At 39.5% G+C, this 14,203-nt stretch overlaps 1 protein-coding gene across 7 annotated transcripts in view; it reads right to left on the bottom strand.

Moving 5' to 3' along the window:
• The window catches only part of LOC100025567 (long-chain-fatty-acid--CoA ligase ACSBG2-like), a 108,345-nt gene that overhangs the window by 75,170 nt on the left and 18,972 nt on the right, over positions 1-14,203 (bottom strand). For 5 of the 7 annotated variants that reach the window (XM_016432122.2, XM_016432121.2, XM_056822546.1 and 2 more), the window contains one exon: positions 10,196-10,428. In XM_016432122.2, coding sequence (XP_016287608.1) covers positions 10,196-10,428 — 233 coding nt within the window. Of the gene's footprint in view, positions 1-6,497; positions 6,649-10,195; positions 10,429-14,203 lie in introns of those variants that run through there. The other 2 variants (XM_016432125.2, XM_016432126.2) reach the window with 2 other exon arrangements.

Here is a 14,203-nt window from a genome sequence, read left to right as displayed (position 1 = left end):
ATTCCACAATTATAATGTGAAGAGTCAGCTCCCAAACCCCTTCTTTCCCCTTCCTGACCCCTAAACCCAGGAGTCCCTGTCCTTCCCCCTCCTGACATATGCCAGGAGCCATAAAGACCCTAACTTTAGAAGTTCCTGTCCCTCCCCTTCCTGACATATGCGAGGAACTGATAACCTGGAACTGATAACAGGAACCTCAGCCCTAGGAGTTCCTGTTCACTCCTCCCACCCCAGGAATTCCTCTGAACTCTCTACCACAAAAGTGTATAAAAAGCCTGCAAACCCCAGACTCAGGGTCAGCCATTTTGGAGGCTGAGCCCAAAGTGCAGTTTGCTTTAATAAAATCCCTCTTGTGTGTTACATTGTTGGTTATCGGTTCATCTTTGGGATCAATTCACCAGGCACTTCATATGGGGGCCATCTGGGATCCCATGAAGGAAACAGAGTATGACCAACAGAGGGAAGGTACCCCTGTCCCAGGGCAACTTGGATCGACAGGATCCAGAACATGTCACATCTCGGTGGTGGACAGTAGGGTCTGGTAAGTAGCCTCTGAAGGTGTTGAATGAATGTGTGGAGAATGTTGTGTGAGAGTGTAGGGGTAAGGTCCCCTGAGTCATCGACATATGGCTAAGTGGCTGACCACTGGTCACTGGCCCGGGGGTTATTTGGGACAGCCTATTGCCAAGTTGGACTAATCCAGGAGAACTGCCCACCTATTTCTGAGTGTGGACCGGTAAAGTTCGCAGTTCCTATTTCCCGTGAGGGGATAGATCAGAAATCCTGGGAAGCATGTGGACGGAGACTGTGACAACCCCTCTTGGCTACCTTCACCTAAGGATCCCCGACTCCCTTTCCTTTGGATGTGCCGTGGGAAGGATTCGTTGGATTCGACTCCCTCAAGCAGGGTATTCTGGCCAGTTGATTTTAGTTGACTTTATTTGGGGTGGTTAGAGGCCCCCCAGTTGGAATTCAGGGTGGATAGAGGCCCCGTGGTTGGAATTTGGGGTGGTTAGAGGCCCCCTGGTTGGAACTTGGGGTGGTTAGAGGACTCCCGGTTGGAAGTAGGAAACCTAGTGGACGCACTGAAGGAAGGGGGTGCAGCCCTGGGGGAAACCTGGCCACACCACTTTGTTTTTGGGACCACTCACCCTTAGCCCCTTGGGGTGAGTAGAGGAGCACATCAAGCCCAATGTTCATCTTTGTTTTGTCTGTCTTAACTATCCAGTCTGTCACGTATTGCCCTGTCTGCCTTTGTGTTGGGAAAATTTGGCTCTAAATAGCTTGGAAAAAAAAACCCTAATTTCTTTTTAATGTTGAATGACCATGTTACACCTTCGATAAGCAAGAGGCATGACCTATCCATGGCACCCTAAAATTGTAACACCATCCTCTTCTTGGGTCATGGCTGTGCTGGACTTCTCCCTTTTCAGTCTGGGAAGCCTCAGGTGTGGAGTGGCTACCAAGCCTGAGGTCTGAGTCAGATAGGGACTATCCAACCCAATTAAGACAAAGGGAAAAGTTTCCTCCCAGGCCCCTCCTATTGGGAAGAGATCAAGTCTAAGCAGCCTAATCAAAAATTCAATTGCGTTTTTTGTTTGTTTGTTTTCTCTCATGTTAAATAGCTGAGCACCATCAAAGGGAAAAATGAGGAAATTGGCTTTTTGATACCCTAAATTCTAACACCAGGTGGCAATTGGGCATATCTTACAAGAAAGAGGGCATAATATGGATAGAAGCCCCTTGCTCTTTGCTTAGATTTTAAGGCAAGTGTCCTCCAAGAAATCCAGGCAGAGATGATAGAAAAACAGGTAACCTGGAAGCTATCAGTTCACTGATCAGATCTGTCTTCCTCCTCTGTTGCAGGGAGCAGGAGGGTTGATTCTGAACAGAAAGACAACTGGTGAGACACTGCCATTTTTGGGATGTTTCTGTTTATCACAGTCTTGTCTCTTACTTCACAGTTAGAGGCACTTTTCACTTAAGATTAATTCTAAGGGTTGATGCATACAACTTGGGAGGATTGCTAATGATTTTGATATGGTACAAATGTAATTTCATGTATTGTGGTAACTGTCAGTTAAATGTGAAATGTTAGCCAGATTTTATTGAGCACAACAAAACTCATTGTTAGAAGTTTAGATCTTGCAATGCATAATGGTTTCAGTGAATTTGAGAACTGTCTAAATGTGATTGATAGTCAGCCTGACACAGAGAGGGAATGTTTTATTCTATAAGGACAGAAATTGTACTAACTACTTTATAGATGTAAAAGTCATCCAGAAAAAGTTATGTTGTTGAGAAGAACTTATTCTAGAATTTAAACTTGGGATTTTTCAGATCAGATGTTATTTTAATGTATGTGCTGTCAGAACCAGCAACAAGAAATCATATGACACACAAGAAGTTTTTAAAGTGGTTAATCTGTGAATGGGATTTAATAATACAAATACTAAGAATTTGGTATTTTGCAAAAAAGGGAATTTTTAGATGGTGCTGTCTTTGACTAAGGTTATATGAATTGTTTTCCACCTAAATAGGTTAAGGGTATATGATATGCAAACTGTATGTCCTTAACAAGACAAATTTGACCAGCCCTGAAATCAAGAAGGGCTTGTCATGAGGATTAAATACAATTCAGGATAGTATCTTTCCTCTACTTACAATAATGGTAAACAGGAAAAGCTGGAAGAAATTATGAAGTAGTCCCAATAAGAGAAGATAATAAAATTGAAGTAGATAAAGCAGATAAATCCCTTCCTACATTTTTTAAGGAAACAGGCCCAGCCCCCTCAGAAGGTCAAGAAGCTTAAGCAGGCTGCATATTAGACACTAATTAGCCCAAGGGTGAGAATTAGGAAGGTCAGGAAACAAGAGAAACTTCAGGAATACCAAAGAGGTCAGGATGTAATGCAAGGTAACATATAGCTAACTAGGGATAAGTGATTAAGTACATGTGGAAGTAAACAATCCCTGAATAACCTGAGGATTGTCCATTCATCACTAACCACACATTCCTGTGTTTGTGATATGGTTCGATTGTCACATAAGAACCTGTGTGTGAAAGGAAATAACTGTATCTTGTAATCTATATAAGCTATCCTGTAATGTCAGTCTGATACAGTTCCCACTAGGGAAGGCTGTCCCAGCTGGTAGATTCTTTATTAATCAATAAATAATGGTTCTAATAATTGAATTCTGGGGTATCTGGACTCGTTTTATGAAGTGCCCTGCTTCAATAAGAGTAATGGCTAGAGATACTAGTTGATACTATGAATTCTAGTGTGAAATAGATACAACAAATTATAAATTGGAATAATGTTGATGGAATTTAATCAGGAATGTAGCAAAGTTTTGAGGTAAAAGGAAACTAAACTGGAGGTTCTATTTTACTTTAGACAGAGGTTTGAGAGGAGTACAGGTAAATGCTTTGAACTTCAGTTTGGTTACACACTAAAAGATTGCTAAAGGACTTAATAAAAGTTATTTGGAAGGGTGGAGTTCAAACTGAAATCTACTGAGAGCAAATTATTATGAAGGGGGTTTGATGCATTCAACAATTTAAATTGTAGTAACCTCACTTGTTAAAGAAGGATGGGACAAAGTTGTTAAGTAATAAAACCTTAGGATTAACACCTTCCTTTTTTTAAAAAACCCTTACCTTCTGTCTTGGAGTCAATACTGTGTATTGGCTCCAAGGCAGAAGAGTGGTAAGGGCTAGGCAATGGGGGTCAAGTGACTTGCCCAGGGTCACACAGCTTTTATGCTGATCATATGGGGGATAGTTAATTGCCTAATAGCCTTTGTCAAGAATTGTGTTAATACTGTCCAGCTATGGCCCTTCAGTAGCAATATCAAACTCTGACTCCTACTGAACCCCCTTATGAGGATACAGTTGCATGAGGAAGATTCCTCATGTACAGTAGAAGTGGGGAATGAAGAGCCAGCTCCCAAACCCCGTCTTTCCCCTTCCTGACCCCTAAACCCAGGAGTCCTTGTCCCTCCCCCTCCTGACATGCCAGGAACTGATAACACCTCAGCTCTAGGAGTTCCTGTTCACTCCCCCCACCCCAGAAAATTCCTCTGCACTCCTCCTACCACAAAAGTGTATAAAAAACCTGCAAACCCCAGACTCAGGTTCAGCCATTTTGGGGGCTGAGCCCAAAGTGCAGTTTGCTTTAATAAAATTCCTCTTATGTGTTACATTGTTGTTTATAGTTTCATCTTTGGGATCAATTCACTGGGCACTTCAAATGGCTAGCTCTCATCTCAACCAAGAAGTATTCCATTTGTTCCTTGGTTAAAATCTCCATTCTCTACCCCTAGTCTCAGTCTCTCTCCAGTTAGAGAAGCTAATATTTAGAGCTGGGAGAGACCAGATTTCATCTGGTTCAACTCTTTCATTTTATAGGTAACATCCTGTTGGGGATGTTGATGGGGATGGGGATGGGGAAATTGAGGCTCAAAGAGTTTACTTATATTCAGAGTCACACAGGAAGCAGGAGAAGAATTTGACCCTATATCCTCTGAGGGTGATAGAGGTTCTTAATGCTTCTTTTTTATTTTTTTATCTCTGATTTCTTTCCTTTCACACTACCTATCCTTCCTTTCTCCTCCAGCCCAAGTGACACCTAAATCAGGCTTCCAACAGCTGGGTGGTGCAGTGGATACAATGCTTAGCCTGGAGTCAAGAAATTCTGAGTTCAAATCCATCCTTAGACACTTACTTGCTGTGTGACCCTGGGCAGGTCATTTAACCTCTGTCTGCCTCAGTTTCTTCAATTTAAAATTTAGCACAGTGTACAAGACTTAATGAGCAGGATGATTTCAGAAAAATCTGGAAAGACATAAACTGATGCAAAGTGAGATGAGAAGAACCAGAAGAACATTGTACACAGTGACAGCAATATTTTTGATGAAAAAATGCAAATGACTTAATTATTCTCAGCAATGCAGTGATCCAAGACTATCTCAGAGACTCATGATAAAAAATCCTTATCTGCCCTCAGAGAAAAAATTAGTGGAGTCTGAATGCAAGCCAAAACAGACTATATTTTCACTTTTCCCCCTTCTTTTCTTTCTTTCTTTTTTTTTGTTTGAGATCTCTTCCACTTGCCAATGTAAAATCTAAATGAGATTGCTTACCATCTCAGGGAGAGGAGAAGGGTGGGAGAGAGAGTAGGAAGGAAAAAAAGAATTTGGAATCCCAATTTTTAAGTGAATGTTTACAAAATAGTTTTATATATAATTGGGGGAAAATAAAATATTATTAAAAAACCAAATAAACAATTAAAAACATGTAGCCAAAATGAATTGGAAATCGAGGGGATAGCTATCAATTGGGGAACAGCTAAACAGATTATGATATATGATTATAATGGAATACTATTGTGCCATGAGAAATAATAAATAGGATGATCTTTTAAAAAACAACAACCGGAAAGACTTATATGAAGTGATACAAAGTGAAATGAGGAAAACACCAGGAGAACATTGTACACAGTAACAAATATAGTATATTATGATCAACTGTGAGCAACTTCACTATTATTAGCAATGCAAGAATCCAAGACAATTCTTGCAAAAAATATGTAGTCCAGCAAAACAAAACCCTACATTCTCCACATCCAAAAATGTATATCTCATTCTGCATCTTGAGTTCATTCCCTTTTTCTATCAAGAACATTCACTAGCACCCATCCTCTGGAATCATGGTTGGTCATGTTTTGGTTTTGGTTTTTTTAAACCCTTACCTTATATCCAAGAATCAATATTAAATATTGGTTCCAAGGCAGGAAGTGATAAGGGCTAGGCAATGGGTATCAAGTCATATAGCCTAGAAGTGTCTGAGGTTAGATTTGAATCCAGGATCTCTCATCTTTATGCCTGGCTCCCTACCACTGAGTCACCAATCCACCTTCAATCAATATATTATTACACATTAGTTAAACTTAACTTTTCTAGAATAAAAAATAGATGAAAGGTCTAATGTTTTCTTTCTACAATCCAGTAGATTATCTTGTACATACCCTAGAGTATGTACACCCAACTTTGGAGGCACTATATCATGCCATCTCTCAGGCTTCCCCATTCTAAATAACAATGAAAAACCCTTTTCAATGACCCAGCATATCATCTCAAGACATTGTTCTATATTCTAAGGATCATTATCCCAACTATCATGCACACTGACCTCAGAGCCTCAGAGCTTGGCTATATCTACCTAAAATGTTTCTGGAGACAACCCTGAAGGGGTAATGATATCTCTAATGTCACTGACTTGAGCCTCCATCAGTGTGCTTCTTCTCAAGATTATAAATTGAGAACTATTGGCTAGCCTCAAGGAGTTTTTAGAAAGGGGTAACATGGCACAGTTAAAAACCAATACAAAACATCCCATTGAAGGTCTGTGACACATTCTCTTACTAGTACATAGAAGATCCAGGGAAATAAGGACTCAAACTTAGAGAATACAGATGGGAAAAGAAGTAACTCACAGCTTCTGGACAGTGAAATCCTTTTCTCCTGTTCATGGGGAAATTCCCCTTTTGTCAAGGTGTAGTCTTTCTTTTGAGTTCCTTGTAGACCATTGTGTTCAATCTATCCTTGACTTCCAATAATGCAGCCATTGCTGGACAATGACTCCAGCTGATCCAGGGGCACCATTTAAGACAATGATAAGAAAATAGAAAGTCCAACATCATCTGATCTTCTGAAGTTAGAAAACTCAGCTCTGGTCAAAGATTGGGAGAGGGGCAGAGGAGGGGAGGGTGGGAGACTTGATTAAGGCTAAAGTCTCTTCTTTCCTCCAGGAGGTTCCTTCTCAAAGGGGTTCTGCTAGAACTCTACACTCACACCAGTTTCTGAAATATTTCCATGTTGATGCATTCATATAAGCCCCAGAGGGTATAATTAACTCACTAAATATACCCAGAGGGCATAATAAGCCCATTCTCTCCTCTCACCCTTGCCTCTCTCCCCAGTAGCCAACTAGAACAGACTTCTTCCATGGCATTATTTTATTTAATTAAAAGAAAGGACTTTCAAGAACTTTCCCCACTTTGTCAAAGATCTTTAGATTGGTGTAGTAACTGAGATACATTCTTGCCCTTTAAGGGGTATAGTTTCAATTCTACCATTTCAAGAAAAGACATAGAGTTGGAATACCAATAATGAACAGTGCTTTAATTTTTACAAATTAATTAATTTGCAAATTAATTTTTGTAAAACATTCCATAAATATGATTTCATTTTATCCTTTTACCAATCTAGGAAGTTATTATCCTTCTGGTTATTTTACAGATGAGGAAACTGAGGCAGGTAGTGATTTGCCCTTGGTCATGAAGCTACCAAGTGTCCAAGTCTAGATTCAAACCCAGGTCTTTCTGACTGTGAATCCAGGGCTTTAATCACCATGCCACCTAGCTACCTAGAAGAGACTTTAGAGAACCAAATACAGCCCCATCAATGGGCGCACTCTCTCCACTTCCTTTCAGACTAACACTGGATCAGGGTCCATTCTGTGCCCTGCCTGTTTCCAAAGCCCCTTGATGAGTTGGCTTATGGCACATTATAGAGGAGTCCTTCCTCATAAATATAGTTGAAGAAACAGACCCAGAGAAGATTAAGTGACTCAACCAAAGTGTCACAGTAAGTGACAGAGGTGGAATTTGAAACCAGTTCTTCTGACCCCCAAATCCATCATTCTTGCTTTCCTATGTCTGTTGGTAACATCCGTACTCTAGTTATGGTTTTTTAGAACCCTTACCATATATCTTAGAACCAATACTATGTATTGGTTCCAAGGTAGAAGAGTGGTAAGACTTGAACAATGGAGGTTAAGTGAATTGTCTGAGGTCACACAGCTAGGAAGTATTTGAGGTCAGATTTGAATCCTATATCTCCCATTTCCAGATCTGACTCTTTATCCACTGAAACACATAGCTACCCCCTATAGGCTAGTTCTAATGGAACTTTCTGGTCTTATTTCACATGAATCTTCTTTAGATATTGCTCCCCAAACCTGAGTGGCATCCTTCCACTTCTCTATATTCAGGCAATCTATTCACCTTGCTAAGAACTGACTCCCTCCTCATTTCCACCTTCCTCATAGTCTAAGTTCAAGTTTTGGTCCCTCCTTAAAATCTTTCTTGAGAAGGACTTCTCCCTCTGCCTCCTCCACTTCCTATTTCCCAAAAGCACCCTGTCTGGATCATACCTTTGCCCCCATCAAATACTCCTGGTGTTATGCTTCTCCGTGTGAATGTCAGATTCTTCCTAAGAGTCTGTTGGCATCTTGAGAGCAAGAGCAATGTAAAATTTGGCCTTTGAGAACTTGAATTTGGTCTAATGTCTTATATGACTTATTTAGGCACAAAATAAGTGTTTATGGAATTTAAAAAGGAAGGAAAAGGGAGGGATGGGGAAGGAAGGGAAGGGAGGGAGGAAGAAGACCTTAATATTTTCAAAATAGACTTTAAGTCTAAAGACATACCTGGCCATCTTTCAAGCTAAGTAAGGCCATAAATTATACCCTACTGTAACCGCAAAAATGTGGTTTTGCCAAGACCGTGAATTGCCAAAACACTGTAAAGGATTCGGCCAAACTGTAAAGATAATTTTTAGTGTCTTGATTTATATTAAAAATAAGTGGTCGCCATGGGAAAATTCCCACATATGAAATACCAAGTCAGCTGGGTTTTATGGAGATTTTAATTAATACAAATCAAGGAATTAAGGGAAGAGAGAGAGAGACAGAGAGAGAGAGAGAGAGAGACAGAGAGAGAGAGAGAGAGAGAGAGAGAGAGAGAGAGAGAGAGAGAGAGAGAGAGAGAGAGAGAGAATAGTAGAAAGGGCCTAGGCCAAATGGCCTAGGCCTGAGTCTTAAGGGAGACAGAGTCAGTTTTTATCACTCACCACAAGATCATCCCAAGCAAGCTCCAGTCCTTCACTGAAATCCTCAACTCCTGAATTGAGTTCAGAGACCCAATTCAGCTTCCAAACTGAACTAAAACCAAACTGAACTGAATTCTCCTTTTAAAGAAAATTTCTCTTATATCACCTCCCCTAAATTTTCATATCTACCAAACACAGTAGATGCTTTTTCCCAGGACTGCTCATTCTTAGTTCTCACCACTCTTTAGTTCTCACCTTCTCTGGATAAATTATATCTTCTGCGTACTTCACACCTCTTTTGTTAAGCTTGGCTTTTGTAAGTTGATTGACCTTTTAGTGATTAATTTAACCGTTATAGGTAGTTAGCACCTTTTTGTATTAGATCTAAAAATAGACCTAGCTTAAGGGTTTTGCTTCACTATAAGGTATGAGTTAGGGACTTTTCATTGTTCAATCAGGAATTTTCAACTTTATCTTCCCCTAAGGTACTGTCTGAGTAGGGTGGAGTAATTTTAAAAGTTCTCAATACATTCTTGATCAAGTACCCCCATTGTTACAATAAGGGAATTTGCTTAACCAAATCTGAGTAGTCTTAAGATTCACACTACTGACACAGACTTCTAAAGTCTTGGCTCCCCAACATGCCATTATGTGACATCAAAGGAAGATACCATTGGGTTCATTGATCCAAATTTAAGGTAAGTAAAATTAGGATAACTTCAGAAAAAGATATGGCATTTAGAGCATCCTAAGGGCTTCTCAGTCTTTTGTGCTCATTGAGCTTTACCATCTACCTGGACAGCAGAGAGAGTACTGGCCTGCGGGCCAGGAGACCTGGGGACTAACTGTGGAACCTAAGGTAATTTATATCCCCCACTGAAGGCCTTCATTTTCTCCCCTCTAAAAAGAAGGGGTTTAGATATTTAGATAGCTCAGATATTCTAGGGTTTATAGTCATAGAATGATAGAATCAAAGGTTAGAAGAACCTATAGACATTCTCTATAGATATCCAAAATCTTCCTTTTTAAAAGTCTGACCCAGAGAGAGGAAATGGATTGCCCAAGAGAGAAGTAGTAAGAAGCAAAGCTGTGATTCAAGCCTCTGTCCTCTGATTCCCAAATTCATTGAAGATACTTCCCAGCTCTGACCTTCTATGTCTATGTCCCTCCCAGATGGAACATTGTAAGAGCCCTTTTAGTGCCATATTTTGAGAAGTCTGTGATCCTCATTGAGGTTAGGGTGCTAGTCAAAGGCTAATGAGCTGCATTCATAGTGACAAAGAACATGATACCACGTTACCTTGAGTAAGGATTTTGCGGCCTTCCGACACAATTCATAATACTCGATATAGGTTATGGTTTCCCATTCATTTGTTTTCCTTGTCCCCACAGCAATAAAGTCAGGAAACTTCGTGGCTGTATCAACCACTAATTCATGAACAGTGAATGGATAGTCATTCCCAAATCCTTTCTTGGGGTCCTTTCTCAGAATAACTTCGCCATCCCGTAAAGAAGTCGAGAAACCCAGGACCCCTGTGAATGGAGTCAGCAGATTAAGGCAGATCATGGCATAGTGGATCAGATACTGAATTTGGAGTCAGAAAAACCTGGGTTTGAATTACATCTCTGGCACCTACTAATTGTACAACTATAACTAAGTCCCATAACTCTCTCAGCCTCAGTTTCCCCACTTTGCCTGCATAACAACTTACAGGTGGTTGTAAGGATCACAAGAGATATTTTTAAATTTTTATTTAGTCAATTTAGAACATTATTCCTTGGTTACAAGAATCATATTCTTTCCCTCCCTCCCCTCCCTTCCCATAGCCAATGCATAATTCCACTGGGTATTACATCACAAGAGATAATATTTGACTTTAAAATGTCCAATAAATGCTATTCATGAGTTAGAAGGGGATAGAAGGAGAGTCTCACTAATCACCACCAGACAGACCTAAAAGTTTTGTCCTCAAGTTTTATCTGGCCCAGACCTCTATCTCAGCTTGGATCTGAGCCCCTCTAATCCAACATTAGCTAGAAGTGGGTCACATTATTTAGAGCACTGAAAATGAAAGGAAAGGAAGAAAAGGGAGTGGGGAGGAAAGGAGAAGAAAAAGAGAGATGAAGGGGAAGGAAGGGGAAAGGGAGGAGAGGATGGAGTAGAGTGTGATGGAATAGAGTTGCTAGGTGGTACAATGGACAGACTGCTGGACCTAGAGTCAGGAAGATTTTTCCTTCTGAGTTCAAATCCAGCTTTAGACACTTACTAGCTATGTAACCTGGGCAAGTCACTTTGCTCTGTTTGCCAGTTTCTTCATATGCAAAATGAGCTAGAGAAGGAAACAGCAAACCACTCCAGAGTATCTTTGCCAAGAAAACCCCAAGTGAAGTCACAGATTGAAGTACAACAAGGAATAATGTCCTAAGCTAAAATATTTCTCTCTGACTACCAGTACCAGTCTCATATTTCATATTTGTTTTAAAAGTTATTTTACAGTCATTCATAGAAGGGTATTCTTTATTTGAAAGCATTATAGAATAAAGAGAAATTCTTGGTGGGAGTAGAATCATATACTCTGGAGAAGGTATACTCATGTGAGAAATACGTAAAGTGGGAAATATCTGAGGAAGATTTCGTTTCCACTTAAGGGAAAATCAGAAGAATTTTATTATTATGAGAATATGTTATTGACCAGTTGGGCAGAAGAAAATAAAGGAAATCACAAGTCTAGCATAGTAGTCTCATAGATAGATTAAGTGATAGGGGACTCTAAATATCTCTAGGCAAATATCTACTAGCAAGAACAAGGGTTGTGAATTTCACTTCCAGGAAAGCTAAAGAGTAGGAAGATTTGCAGTGATTTGACTACCACAGACAATGTTTGTACTTCTGCCACTAAGGGACTGCTGCTCATACTCAAAGTTGAGGCTTGGCTTTCCCCTAAAAGAGATGATTAAGGGATGTGACAAACATGAAGAGGTCAGAGAATTACATAGCTGTGCTCTTTGCGGTGGCAAAAAAATTGGAAAATGAGGGGATGCCCTTCAGTTGGGGAATGGCTGAACTCATTGTGGTATATGTTGGTGATGGAATACTATTGTGCCCAAAGGAATAATAAACTGGAGGAATGCCATGTGAACTGGAACAACCTCCAGGAATTGATGCAGAGTGAAAGGAGCAGAACCAGGAGAACATTATACACAGAGACTGACACACGGTGGTACAAACGAATGTAATGGACTTCTTTACTAGCAGCAATGCACTGATCCTGAACAATTTGGAGGGATCTATGAGGAAGAAGACTATCCACATCCAGAGGAAAAACTGTGGGAGCAGAAACACTGAAGAAAAACAACTGCTTGATTACATGGGTCGAGGGAGATATGATTGGGGATGTAGACTTTAAATGATCATCCTGGTGCAAACATCAACAATATGGGAATAGGTTCTGATCAAGGACACCCAGTGGGATTGCACATTGGCTATGGGAAGGGTGGGAGGGGAGGGAGGAAAGAATATGATTCTTGTAATCAAGGAATAATGTTCTAAATTGACAAAATTAAAATTAAAAAAAAAGATCAGAGAATTAGAGAAAACTTGAAGAGAATTAGAGAAAACTGATGCAGAGAGGAGAAAGCAAAACCAGAAGAATATACACATTGCCTTCAGGAATTTAAATGAAACAATGCTAAAAGTCAGCTGAACTCATATGAAAGACAATGACTAATTAATTAGTCCAGGGAACATGAAATATGCCTTCCTCCTTGGGGAAGAAAGGTATGGAACTATGGATGGAGAATGTGGCATATACTGTCAAATGCAATCACTATGTTGGTTGGCTTTGCTTTAACTGTTTTTCTTTGCAACAAGAGAGTTATTGGGAAATGTCTGTGATATTAAACAAACAAAAAAAGCAACAAAAAGCCCTGATAAAACTTTCAAAATGTAAATGTAATGAAGACAATGGAGCTGAACGTGCAAATTGGCCCCCTTCCAAAGTAGTAGCAAGGGAGAGAACAGCTGTTTATTTCTCTCTCATAGGAGCATTCATCAATAGTATAGTAACCCCTCCCACCACTTAAATAAAATTTCCACCCTTTTTCAATTTATCTCGTTGCCTCTTCACTCTTTCTCCTGTAGGCTCTCTTCTTCCTAAGAGACTATAGTAACTCTTTTCCCTTCACTGTTAGCCTTTGACTTGATTAGAAGACATCACATGTATTCATCTTCCATTTACTCACTTATTGACTCTCTTATTCTGTAACTTAGTCCCACAAGCCCACCCCCAACAATGTTGATTCAACTAAAGACAAGATATTGTGAGGTATAATCCATCACATTTCAAGCCTGTTTCTGCCCCCATCACTTTGACTTAAGTTCTCTTCTCATCCTCATGAGAATGTAGAAGGAAATCTCTTTTGGTTTCTCTGATGTTATTTGGTTGTTGTTGGTTTCCATGGTTGTTTACCCTTATATTTCTAATGTCTGGGATTGAGATGCAAATAATTTCTTCAGGGTTTATTTTCTTCCTAGGAATATTCTAAACATCTCATTTTTTTTTTTACTGACTTCATATTTTTTTCACTTATAGTTAGGCTCATATTTGCAAGGCCTGTCTTGAACTTTAGAACACATTATTCTATTCCATCCTCTGCTGATGCATGAATAAGAGTCTTGTTCGATTCAATTTTCTTTTCCTTCATATTGGAAGATCCTTTTCCTTGTCACTGATAGAATTTATTTCTCAGTTGGAACCACTATATATCTTGGAGTTTGCAATCATAGGTTTTTTTTAGCTTTTGTTTTTTTCCTAGAGATTATCTGCAGATTCTTTCAATTGGTCCAAATATTTTAAGCAATTTTTTATACTACTTCTTGCATTAGAGTGTCCAAGTTTAATCTGTTTTCTGGGAGACTTATAACCTTAAAATTTCTTGCGTTTGATATTAGCAGTCTTGCTTCATGGAGATTATACTTTCTGTTAATGTTATTGCCTTTTGCTTCATTTCTTCCATATCGTCCTTTCCTTTCATGTATTTACATTCTCAATGATCTTCTCTATTGTTTCCTCAGTGCATTCATGTTATCATGCTTTCTTTCTCTCTTTCTCTCTCTTTTTCTCTTTCCTTCCTTCCTTCCTTCCTTCCTTCCTTCCTTCCTTCCTTTCTTTCTTTCTTTCTTTCTTTCTTTCTTTCTTTCTTTCTTTCTTTCTTTCTTTCTTTCTTTCTTTCTTTCTTTCTTTCTTTCTTTCTTTCTTTCTTTCTTTCTTTCTTTCTTTCTTTCTTTCTTTCTTTCTTTCTTTCTCTC

This window comes from Monodelphis domestica, chromosome 3 (genome assembly GCF_027887165.1).
Source record: "Monodelphis domestica isolate mMonDom1 chromosome 3, mMonDom1.pri, whole genome shotgun sequence".
Classification (NCBI taxonomy): Eukaryota; Metazoa; Chordata; class Mammalia; order Didelphimorphia; family Didelphidae; genus Monodelphis; species Monodelphis domestica.
Note: the sequence above shows the minus strand (reverse complement) of the source record. Positions and strands in the feature narration are given on the sequence as shown.